The sequence below is a fragment of the Leucopleurus acutus genome (genome assembly GCF_964270905.1).
Source record: "Leucopleurus acutus genome assembly, chromosome: 6".
NCBI classification, from domain to species: domain Eukaryota; kingdom Metazoa; phylum Chordata; class Mammalia; order Artiodactyla; family Delphinidae; genus Leucopleurus; species Leucopleurus acutus.
Genome location: NC_139149.1, coordinates 80,517,723 through 80,530,188, shown reverse-complemented (window position 1 = coordinate 80,530,188; position 12,466 = coordinate 80,517,723). Strand labels below are relative to the sequence as shown.

At 37.4% G+C, this 12,466-nt stretch overlaps 1 protein-coding gene across 1 annotated transcript in view; it reads right to left on the bottom strand.

The window, feature by feature from the left end:
• The window catches only part of CCDC150 (coiled-coil domain containing 150), a gene marked incomplete at both ends in the record, with an annotated part of 85,455 nt that overhangs the window by 43,931 nt on the left and 29,058 nt on the right, over positions 1-12,466 (bottom strand). The window contains 2 exon segments of the mRNA XM_082841910.1: positions 5,121-5,123; positions 5,126-5,236. Of these exon segments, the coding sequence (XP_082698036.1) occupies positions 5,121-5,123; positions 5,126-5,236 (114 nt within the window).

The window sequence follows — 12,466 nt, the reverse complement described above, 5'->3', positions numbered from 1 at the left end:
CTTTATTGGGGTATGATTGCTTCACAATACTGTGTTTGTTTCTGTGTTAGTACAACAAACTGAATCAGCCATATGCATACATACGTCCCCATATCCCCACCCTCTTGAGCCTCCCTCCCACCCTCCCTATTCCACCCCTCTAGGTCATCGCAAACCACCGAGCTGATCTCCCTGTGCTATGCTGCTGTTTTCCCACTAGCTATTTTACATTTGGTAGTGTATATATGTCGATGCTACTCTCACTTTGCCCCAGCTTCCCTCTCCCACCCTGTGTCCTCAAGTTCATTCTCTATGTCTGCATTTTTCTTTAAAGGAACTAATTTATTTATTTATTTATTTATTTTGGCTGTGTTGGCTCTTCACTGCTGCGCGCGGGCTTTCTCTAGTTGCGCTGAGTGGGGGCCACTCTTCCTTGCGGTGCGCGGGCCTCTCATTGTGGTGGCCTCTCCCGTTGCAGAGCACAGTCTCCAGGCACGCAGGCCTCAGCAGCTGTGGCACACGGCCTCAGTAGTTGTGGCTTGCAGGCTCCAGAACAGGGCCCAGCTGCTCCACGGCATGTGGGATCTTCCCAGACCAGAGCTCCAACCTGTGTTCCCTGCATTGGCAGGCAGATTCTCAACCACTGAGCCACCAGGGAAGTCCCTCTATGTCTACATCTTTATTCCTGTCTTGCAACTAGGTTCCTCAGTACCATTTTTTTTTTTTTTTAGATTCCATATATATGTGTTAGCATATGGTATTTGTCTTTCTCTTCCTGACTTACTTCACTCTGTATGACAGACGCTAGGTCCATTCACTTTTAATCGTTGTGTGTTGCTCCCACTAAAGCAAAGGAAAATATTTTTTTAAAGCATTCAGACCAATAAAGTATTGGTTTCAAAATAACCTAAGGAAAATGTAGACTGCTATCAATAAATAGGAGGCTAGTAATAATATATTATCATAACATTAGTCATCAATTTTCTGTCTGTGGAAGACATACAGTCCTCCTTTACCACAATATTTTTCATTTTGGAAACTATGATGTAAAATCATCCCATGAATGCAACATTTGGGATTATGTTTTGATCAAGCCTTCAGCGGAAAATATATCACAAGGATGGCCAATAATGCTACAAAAACAAAGCTACACCATAACCATAAAAGCTGAATTATTTGAAACTTAAAATTCAGTTCCAAGTCCTATAAATCAAAGTGCCCAATGTGTTGCAAAATGTAGGTATAGCTTACAAAAAGTCAAGAGCCAGATTTAACCGAAAATATGCTAGCTATTACAAATAAAAACACTCAAAAATAACTTTGCTTGCCTTCTTGGAATGTGGAAGGCTTTTTATTTTTTTAAATAACTTGGATAGTCTGGGTCTCTTATAAAATGTGTCCAAGAATTTTTCAAATAATGGCACTTTTTTCCTCAATAAAATTCCCTCTTTTAGGCAAAGGCATAAAGAATTCTATTACTCTTTCAAATACACTTTTAAAATAATTTTCCCTTTTTGCCACCAAAGAAAACACTAATGCACTGATAAGTGAAAACTAAGAAAAATCAAAATGTGATACTGTTTGACACAAAGTCACTTATTTAAATTTATGACAAACAAAAATAAATTGTTCCAGTTGCTAAAGGAAAGTAGATGGTAAGGCAGTAACTTAAATTACTGTTTTCAGATTATTTAAATAGGCCCTGTACTTAAGAAAATTGATGGAACACCAGAAATTAGAGGGAGACCACTTAAATGAGTGAATATCTCAGATTCTGAGTTGTGGAATGCAGAACTCAATGTAACCTTTGCTTAAATAATCTTGGCAATATACTATAAAGATTATTAATATACAGAGCAAAACAGAAACTGGAGTATCACCTGAGAAACAGCATACAAAGAAAAAATGCTAATGGTTAGAATATACATTTTAACTCAAACACAAAAACATCACTCCTTGGAAAAGCAGGAAGCTAACACAGAAAGAATTATCTTAAGATATGAAAGGTAGGTTGATAAGGATCAACAGTAAGCCACAAAGTGATTTCTAAAATAATTTTAAACATCTGGGTAAGCTCTAAAAGTTAGCAGAAGCTGTTAGAAGGATACATAAAACCAAGAGATAGTAGCATCTTGGTAAAGCTGTTTTATAAGTAGATTGTTAAGTAGGAATTTTATTCAAAATGTTTAACAACCAGTATGACATAGGCCCCCGCAAATGGAACCAACTCTGTCACCCTCACAAGTATACACTGACTGAATGCCACCCTAGTTTTGAGAAATACTACATTTAATACATTGTTTAATTTCAAGTCATTATAATCCTAGTTGTGTATGCAACTAATTCTACTTCTGTCTGGTGCTACCATTTGAAAATGTGTGTTTAAAATACAAATGAGAAGTGGGGCAAATAGTCATTTAACTTGAATCCAGGAATAATAACTTTTTCACATTTGGATCTTTTCTCATTGCATTTCCCTGCATGACTGCCTGTGGTAACGGACTTAAATTACACCATCATTCATAGCAAACAGACTTGTGGTTGCCAAGGGGGAGGGGAGAATGGGGGAGGGAGGGAGTGGGAGTTTGGGGTTAGCAGATGCAAACTATTATATATAGAATATATAAACAACAAGGTCCTACTGTATAGCACAGGGAACTATATTCAATATCCTGTGATACACCACAATGGAAAAGAATATTTAAAAATATAAAAGTATAACCGAATCACTTTGCTGTACAGCAAACATTAACACAACATTGTAAATCAACTATATTTCAATAAAAAATTTTAAAAATTACACAGTCATTAAAGTCTGAAATGGCAAACATAAACCTAAAATTAGGAAGTGTGAGAAAAAGAAGAAATGATATTTATACAAGTACACTGTATATGCTGGCCCTGTGAGGGGCACTTTACTCACAGTATGACATTTAATCCTCACAGCCTGGTAAGACAGACATGACCCTTTGTGCTCTACCGAATCAACATTTCTTAAACACCTATTATGTATTAGGCGCTATGGTAGGCAAGAGAGTATACAGATGAGTAACTACTCTTCTTGCATTAGAAGAGAGTGAAGGCAGATACATAAGCAGGTCAATTTCTAACTTAGTAGTTAGAAATGTAGTAACTATTTTGATATGGGTATGCACAGTAGAACCCCACAGTTAGGGGAGATCCCCTTGGCGCTGAAGGCCATAGAGGTTAAGAACTTGCCCAGGTCACACAGTAAATGGAGCCACATATTGTAACCAGGTCTGAATTTAAATCTGTGGTGTGGCATACACAACACACTCATATGTATATCTCTAAAAATCAGTAAGAGGTTATACTGGAGGGTAGTTTTTATTGAGAATTTCAAGTGTTAATTCTCAAAGAACAAAAATATACTGCCGGCATTGAATGGCAATAGGTTTAATAACATTGCTCAGATTGAAAAAAGAAAAAAAAAAGTTCTTAACCTCTCAAGACTCATACAGCCAAGTGAAGCACTTCCAGGCAGGCTTGGTCAGAGAAGGTTCTATGCATAGACATATAAGGTGGAATTGAGGTATGGGATATCACTGGGAGACCTTAATCAAGACGTGCTGTGGACAGGCAAGAATCAACATTGAGCAAATCACTTGCAAGACCCGTCAAAGTCACTAATAGGATAAGGCCACAGTCCTGCTCACTGGCAGTAGAGACATGAAGGAATCATGCAGACTGAGATATGGTCTTCCAGAGAGACCCAAACCAGGTGGGTGGATAAGCCCAGCTGAGGCCTGGCCAACAGGAAAGGACATGGATGAATCTTTAATCTTGGGGGAGGGAGGCATGGTTTGAGACAGTACCAGGAATTAGAGCTAATGCACCTTGCTGCTCTGATAGGAACTTACAAGCTTTCTTCTGAGACAGTTGAGATACTAGGAATTCAATAAATGTTAGCAATGCTCTATGTGCTTTACATGTATTAACTTACTTAACCTCAACAACCTCCTAATAATAGTATGATTATCCCCATTTTGACAGATTAAGAAACTCAGGCTCCGAGAGGTTAAGGATCACACCCAAGGTCACAGCCAAAATTGAAACATAGATAGTCTGGCTCTAAAGCCATGAAAATGTAAGAGTATTTCTACATATATTTTTAATTTTTATTTATTTATTTTTGGCTGTATGGGGTCTTCGTTGCTACACACGGGCTTTCTCTAGTTGCAGTGAGCGGGGGCTACTCTTCATTGGGGTGCATGAGCTTCTCATTGCGGTGGCTTCTCTTTGTTGCAGAGCACAGGCTCTAGGCACGTGGGCTTCAGTAGTTGTGGCACGAGGGCTCAGCAGTTGTGGCTCGCGGGCTCTAGAACGCAGGCTCAGTAGTTGTGGCGCACGGGCTTAGTTGCTCTGTGGCATGTGGGATCTTCCTGGACCAGGGCTCGAACCTGTGTCTCCTGCATTGGCAGGCAGATTCTTAACCACTGCACCACCAGGGAAGTCCCAGGATTTAGATTTAGTCTCTGTAATTTTTTATAGTTGAAGTAATGAGCAGCTTATGACAGAGTTTGAAAGAATTTAGTTCCGATTAAGGCAGACTTCACATCAGCGCCTTCTTTGGAATTTTGAAAGATGATTTGCATGTTATAGAAGCAATGGCTAATTCTTTCTCAAGTATTCAGAAGCACATGGGAAACTTATTAGCTGTTTAACATAACAATCATCTCTTTAAATCTCCTTCACCTGGAGATGTTTTAAGACTCCTACCATTTATTTGTAATGGATTGACCTTGTCAAATAGCTTTTAGGAATCCAACTTACTATTGATTTCCTAATGGATGGAACTGTCAGAAAGAGAAAAAAAATACAAGTTTGTTCCTCACAATTTATGGAAAAGAAAATATTTTAAAACGTTAGAAATATTGGTGCTTTTCAGCATTATAGATCCTCTGTGTAGGCAGACATTTAAAGGCTGTCTTAAACTCTTGTTTTCCTAAATCCTCTATTGTCTGAATACCACAGGGCTCTCTGACATATTTAGCCTGCATTATTCAGACTTGTGATAATTATCAAAAAAAAAAAAAGAAGAAGGAAACCCAGCTCCTGATTTCTGATTGTTTTTTAAAACTCATAGTCATTAATTGCTACTTTAGACTGACTTTTAATACCCCCAATGGTAATCAGAAGTTGCTTGCTCAAGTTCTAGGGAAGCAATTTGATCTGCCAGTTGCTTATTCTTTTCCTCTAGAGTCTGCAGGTTGCAGGTTAATGCATTTATGTCTACCTTTAGACGAAAAAAGAGAAAAGAATTCTATGCCAGATCCAAAAATATTATATTGTTTTTAAAATGACATTTTTAACTGTAAAATAAATGGCATCTTATGAATATGTGTCACTGCTTTTTAGTTGTCTTTAGCCGGAGAGTTATTACAAATTGCATAGTGTACATTTACTGGAAGTGAAAGTCCTTCTGGTACTTGGTACTTATTTATATATTAACTCAAGCATATAAATATAGATGCAAAAATACTCCAAAAAATATTAGCAAAATGAATCCAGCAATATATAAAAGGATAACAAATCAGGACTAAGTGTAGTTTATTCCAGTAATACAAGGCTTGTTCAACATTCAAAATTAATTACTATAATTCACCACATGAATAGGCTATACAAGAAAAACCATATGACCATCTCAGTAGACACACACAGAAAAAGCATTTCACAAAATTCAAATTAATTTATGATAAAAACCCAGTAACCTAGAAATGAAAGGGAACCATCTCTATGTGATAAATTATGTCTGTAAAAACCTACAACTAGTGTCAGTATTGGTGGAAGACTGAATGCTTTCCCCTAAGACTGGGAAAAAGGCAAGGATATCTGCTTTTGCCACTCCTATTCAGTATCATACGGGAGGCCTTAGCTGGTGCAACAAGGGAAGAAAAAGTAATTAAAAGCATAGAAATTGGAAAGGAAGAAATAAAACTGTCTCTACTTACAACAGACATGATAGTCTACATAGGAAATCCCAAAGAATCTACAAAAGAAATCCTAGAATAAGTGAGTTTAGTAAGGTTGAAGGATACAAGGTCAAATCAATTGTATTTCTATATATTAGCAACAAACAATTGGAAACTGATATTTCTTAAAAGTTCCATTTATAACAGTACCAAAATCCATGAAATTCTTAGGTACAAATCTAAGAAAAAAATATGTCCAATATTTGACATGCTGAAAATTACAGTATGCTGACAAGATAAATCAAAAGCCTAAATAAAATGGTGAGACTTACTGTGTCCCTGTATTAGGAAGATACAATATTGCTAAGATGTCAATTCTCTTTAATCCCAATTTAAATTGTGTGGGATAATTTACCAGTGTCCACCCTTTGGTGGGGTCTAGACTGTGAGGCTAAAAAAAAATGCCCTGTAAGAAATGCTAAAGGGAGCTCTTCAGGCTGAAATAAAAGGGGATTAGATAATAACTGGAATCCACATAAAGAAATAAAGGGTACCAGAAAATGTAGCAACATAGGTACATGTAGAAGACATATAAATATGTAGTTTTTGTTTGTAACTCTGTTATGTATAAATCAAAAATATATAGTAAAAGAAAGGTTAAGGGATTTAAAATAGTGCACCAGAAATATCTACTTAACACAAAGGAAGGCAGTACTGGAGAAACAGAGGAACAAATATCACATAAAACATACAAAAAAATAGTAAAGTAGCAGATGTAAATCCTACCTTATGGGTAATTATGTTAAATATTAATGGATTAAACACTCCAAATAAGAAGCAGAGACAGGCAGAATAAATTTTTTTAAAGACCCAACTGTATGCTGTTTATAAGAGACACACTTTAGATCCAAAGACACAAATGGGTTGAAAATAAAAGGATGGAAAAAGATATATGATGTAAACACTAATCTGAAAAGAGCTGGAGTGGCTACACTAACATGAGACAAAGTAGATATTAAGACAAAAATCTGTGAGATAAAGAAGGACATTATATACTGAAAAAAGGATCAACCCATTAAGAAGATAACATTTATAAATGCATTTGCATCTAACAACGCAACCCCAATGAAGCAAAAACAATACAGCAAAAACTGACAGAATTGAAGGGAGAAATAACAATTCAACACTAACAGTCAAAGACTTAATATCCCTCTTTCAATAATAGGTGGAACAGTTAGATGATCAATGAAGAAACAACTGATGACTTGAACAACACTATAAAGCAACTGGACCTAACAGACATCTTTAGAACACTCCTCCAAACAATAATAGAATACACATTTTTCTCAAGTGCACATGAAGCATGCTCTAGGATATACCACAAGTTAAACCATAAAACAACTCTCAATAAATTTGAAAGGACTGAAATTATATAAAGTATGTTCTCCAGCAACAATGAAATAAAATTAAATGAATAAAAGAAGGAAATTTGGAAAATTCACATATATGAGGAAATTCAACAACATATTTCTAAATAACCAATGGGTCAAAGAGGAAATTACAAAGGAAATTAAAGAATATTTTGAGATGAATGAAAATGAATGAAAATGAAAACATATAACATGATAAACAAAATGTATGGTATGCAGCTAAGGTGGTGCTTAGAGGGAAATCTGTAGCTGTATAAACTTATATTTAAAAAAAGAGAAATATCTCATATCAATAACCTAAGCATCCATCTTAAGAATCTAGAAAAAGGGGCTTCCCTGGTGGCACAGTGGTTGAGAGTCCGCCTGCCGATGCAATGGACATGGGTTCATGCCCCGGTCCGGGAAGATCCCACATGCCGCGGAGCGGCTGGGCCCTTGAGCCATGGCCACTGAGCCTACGCGTCTGGAGCCTGTGCTCCGCAACGGGAGAGGCCACAACAGTGAGAGGTCCGTGTACCGCAAAAAAAAAAAAAAAAAAAGAACCTAGAAAAAGAAAAGCAAACTCAAAGCAAGCAAAAGGAAGAAAATAATAAGGATTATAGCAGAAATAAAACAGGCTAGAAAAACAATAGAGAAAATCAGTAAAACCAGAAGTTAGTTCTTTGACAAGATTAACAAAACTGACAAACCACTGTGGTATTAACCAAGAAAAAAAAATAAAGAATACACAAATTGCTAAAATTAGAAATGAAAGAAGAGACATTGTATTGAACTTCCAGAAATAAAAAAGGGGCTACTATGAACAACTGCATGCCAATAAATTACATAGCCTAGATGAAACGGACGAATTCCTAGAAAGACCCAAATGACTGAAACTCAAAAAAAAAAACACGTAGAAATATGAAGTGAACTATAACAAATAAAGAGACTGGATCAATAATAATAATAATTAAAAACAAAACACTCTCCACAAAGAAAAACCTAGAACCAGACGGTTTCACTGTTGAATTCTACGAAACACTGAAAGAATTAACACCAATCCCTCACAAAGTCTTCTCAAAATAGAAGGAGAAGGAACACTATCAAATCATTTTAAGAGGCCAATATTATTGAATACCCTGATACCAAAACCAAAGACGTCACAAGAAAAAAACCCAAAAAAACTATGGGATAACCCTTATTAATATAGATTTTTAAATCCTCAGCAAAATAATAGCAAGCCAAATCAAACAACATATGAAAAGGTTTATACACCATGATCAAGTGAAATTTATCCCCCAAAGGAAAACTTGGTTCAACATTTGAAATCAATCAATGTAATACACCTTAGTAATAGAATAAAGGACAAAATCCACAAGATTATTCCAACAGATATAGAAAAAGCAACTGAACAAGTTCAACATATTTTCATGATAAAAATTCCCAACAAACTAGGAATAGAAGGGAATTTCCTCATCCTGATCATGGGCATTTAGGAAAAGCACACAGCTAACATCATACTTAATGGTGCCAAACTGAAAGCTAACCCTCTAAACTCAGGAACAAAACAAGGATGTCTGCTCTCATCACTTCTATTCAACCTCTCATGGCTGGAGGTTCTAGCCAAAGCAATTACACAAGAAAAAGAAACAAATGGCAACAAATTGGAAAGGAAAAAATAAAACTATCTCCATTTGCAAATGGCACAATCTTATATAGAGAAAATATATACTCTATTGTTAAGATCACAATACTCTCCAAATTGATCTACAGGATCAATACAAACCCTATCAAAATTCCAGCTCCTCTTTTTTTGCAGAAATGGGAAATCTGATCCTGAAATTCATATAGAAATGCAAGGATCCAGAATAGCCAGAACAATCTCAAAAAAAAATAAAGTTGGAGGATTCACACATCTCAGTTTTAAAACTTATTACAAAGCTACAGTAATCAAGACCATGTGGTACTGGCATATGTACAGTCATATATATCAATGCAATGGAATTGAGAGTCCAGAAATAAGCCCATGCATCTATGGTTAACTAGATTTTGACAAGGGAGCCAAGATCATTCAATAGAAAGAACAGTCTTCCAACAAATCGTCCTGGGATAACTGGATATCCACAGGCAAAATAATGAAGTTAAACCTCTACCTCATACCATATATAAAATTTAACACAAAATGGATCAAAGATCAAAATGTAGTCTGTAAAACTATAAAATTTTTAGAATAAAAAATGGGTTCAGGATGACAGTTGCAAGATGGGGGAGTAGAAGGACATGAGCTCACTCCTTCATACAAAAACACCAAAATCACAACTAACTGCTGAACAACCATCGACAATAAAACACTAGAACCTACCTAAAGAGATACCCTACACCCAAAGACAAAGAGGAAGCCACAACAAGATGGTAGGAGGGGCACAACTGCAATAAAATCAAATCCCGTACCCACTGGGTGGGCGACCCACAAATTAGAAAGTAATTATACCTGAAAAGTTCTCCCACAGGACTGAAAGTCCAGAGCCCCATGTCAGCCCTCCCAGCATGGGGGCCTGGTAAGAGGAGGAGGAGTCCCCAGAGAATCTGGTTTTGAAGGCCAGCGGGGTTTGATCGCAGGAATTCCACAGGACTGGGGAAACAGAAACTCCACTCTTGGAGGGCACAGACAACGTCTCATGTGCACCAGGACCCAGGGAAAAAAAGCAGTGACCTCATAAGAGACTGGGCCAGACCTACCTGCTAGTATTGGAGGGTCTCCTGGAGAGGCAGGGGAGGAGCTGTGGCTCACTGCAGGTACAAAGACACTGGCAGCAGTAGTTGTGGGGAGTAATCATTAGCATGAGCACTCCTGGAGGGAGGCTGCCATTTCCTCCCAATGACCTAGCCCCACCCAACAGCCTGTAGGCTCCAGTGCTGGGACGCCTCAGGCCAAACAACGAACAGGGCGGGAATACAGTCCCACCCATCAGCAGACAGGCTGCTTAAAGTCTTCCTGAGCATGGCCCTGCCCAGAGGGACAAGAACCAGCTCTACCCACCAGTGGGCAGGAAGCAGGAAGCCTGCACAAGCCTCTTAGACAGCCTCATCCACCAGAGGGCAGACAGCAGAAGCAAGAGGAACTACAATCCTGCAGCTTGTGGAATGGAAACCACAATCACAGAAAGTTAGACAAAATGAGACGGCAAAGGAATACGTCCCAGATGAAAGAACAAGATAAAACACCAGAAGAACAACTAAGTGAAGTGGAGATAGGCCATCTACCAGAAAAAGAATTCAAAGTAATGATATCGAAGATGTTCCAAGATCTCAGGAAAAGAATGGAGGCACAGACTGAGAAGATACAAGAAATGTTTAAAAAAGACATAGAAGAACTAAAGACCAAACAGAGATGTACAATACAATAATAACTGAAACGAAAAATACACTAGAAGGAATCAATAGCAGAATAACTGAGGCAGAAGAATGGATAAATGAGCTGGAAGACAGAATGGTGGAAATCACTGCCATGGAGCAGAATAAAGAAAAAAGAATGAAAAGAAATGAAGACAGTCTAAGAGACTTCTGGGACAACATTAAATGCACCAACATTCACATTATAGGCCTCCCAGAATGAGAACAGAGAGAGAAAGGACCTTTGAAAATATTCGAAGCGATAACAGCTGAAAACTTCCCTAACATGGAAAAGGAAACAGTAACCCAAGTCCAGGAAGCAAAGAGACTCCCAGGTAGGATGAACCCAAGGAGGAATATGCCAGGACACAGAGTAATCAAACTGACAAAAATTAAAGACAAAGAAAAGATATTAAAAGCAACAAGGGAAAAGCAACAAATAACATACAAAGGAATTCCCGTAAGGTTATCAAGTGATTTCTCAGCAGAAACTCTGCAGGCCAGAGGCAGTGGCAAGACATATTTAAAGTGATGAAAGGAAAGAACCTAAAACCAGGAATACTCTACCCAGCAAGGCTCTCATTCAGATTTGAAGGAGAAATCAAAAGCTTTACAGACAAGCAAAAGCCAAGAGAATTCAGCACCACCAGACCAGCTTTGCAACAAATGCTAAAGGAACTTCTCTAGGTGGAAAAGAAAAGGCCACAACTAGAAACAAGAAAATTATGAATGGAAAGCTCACCAGTAAAGGCAAACATACAGTTAATGTAGGAAATCATCTGCACACAAATATGATATCAAAACTAGTAACTGTGAGAAGAGGAGAGCACAAATGCAGGATATTGGAATTGCATTTGAAATTAAGACTAGTAACTTAAAGCAATCTTCTTTATATATAGGCTGCTATATCAAAAGCTCATGGGAACCATAAGCCGAAAATCTGCAATAGATACACACAAAAAAGAAGCTCATGGGAACCATAAGCCGAAAATCTGCAATAGATACACACAAAAAAGAAAAAGGAATCGAAACACAACATTAAAGTTAGTCATCAAATCACAAAATAAGAGAACAAAAGAGGAAGGAAAGAAGAAAGACCTACAAAAACAAATCCAGGGAATTCCCTGGTGGTCCAGTGGTTAGGACTTGGCACTTTCACTGCCATGTCCCAAGTTCAATTCCTGGTCAGGGTACTAAGATTTCACAAAACAAGGGGTGCAGCCAAAAAAACCCACAAAAAACCCAAAATCCAAAACAATTACGAAAATGGCAAGAGGAACACACATATTGATAATTACCTTAAATGTAAATGGATTAAATGCTCCAACCAAAAGACATGGAATGGCTGAATGGATACAAAAACAAGATCCGTATATATGTTGTCTATAAGAGACCCACCTCAGATCTAGGGACACATACAGACTGAAAGTGAGAGAATGGAAAAAGATATTCCATGCAAATAGAAATCAAAAGAAAGCTGGGGTAGCCATACTCATATCAGACAAAATAGACTTTAACATAAAGACTGTTACAAGAGATAAAGAAGGACACTACATAATGATCAAGAGATCAATCTAAGAAGAAGCTATAACAATTGAAAACATATATGTACCCAATATAGGAGCGCTCCAATATATAAGGCAAATACTAACAGCCATAAAAAGAGAAATTGACAGTAATACAATAATAGTGGGGGACTTTAACACCCCACTTTCATCCAAGAACAGATCATCCAGACAGAAAATCAATAAG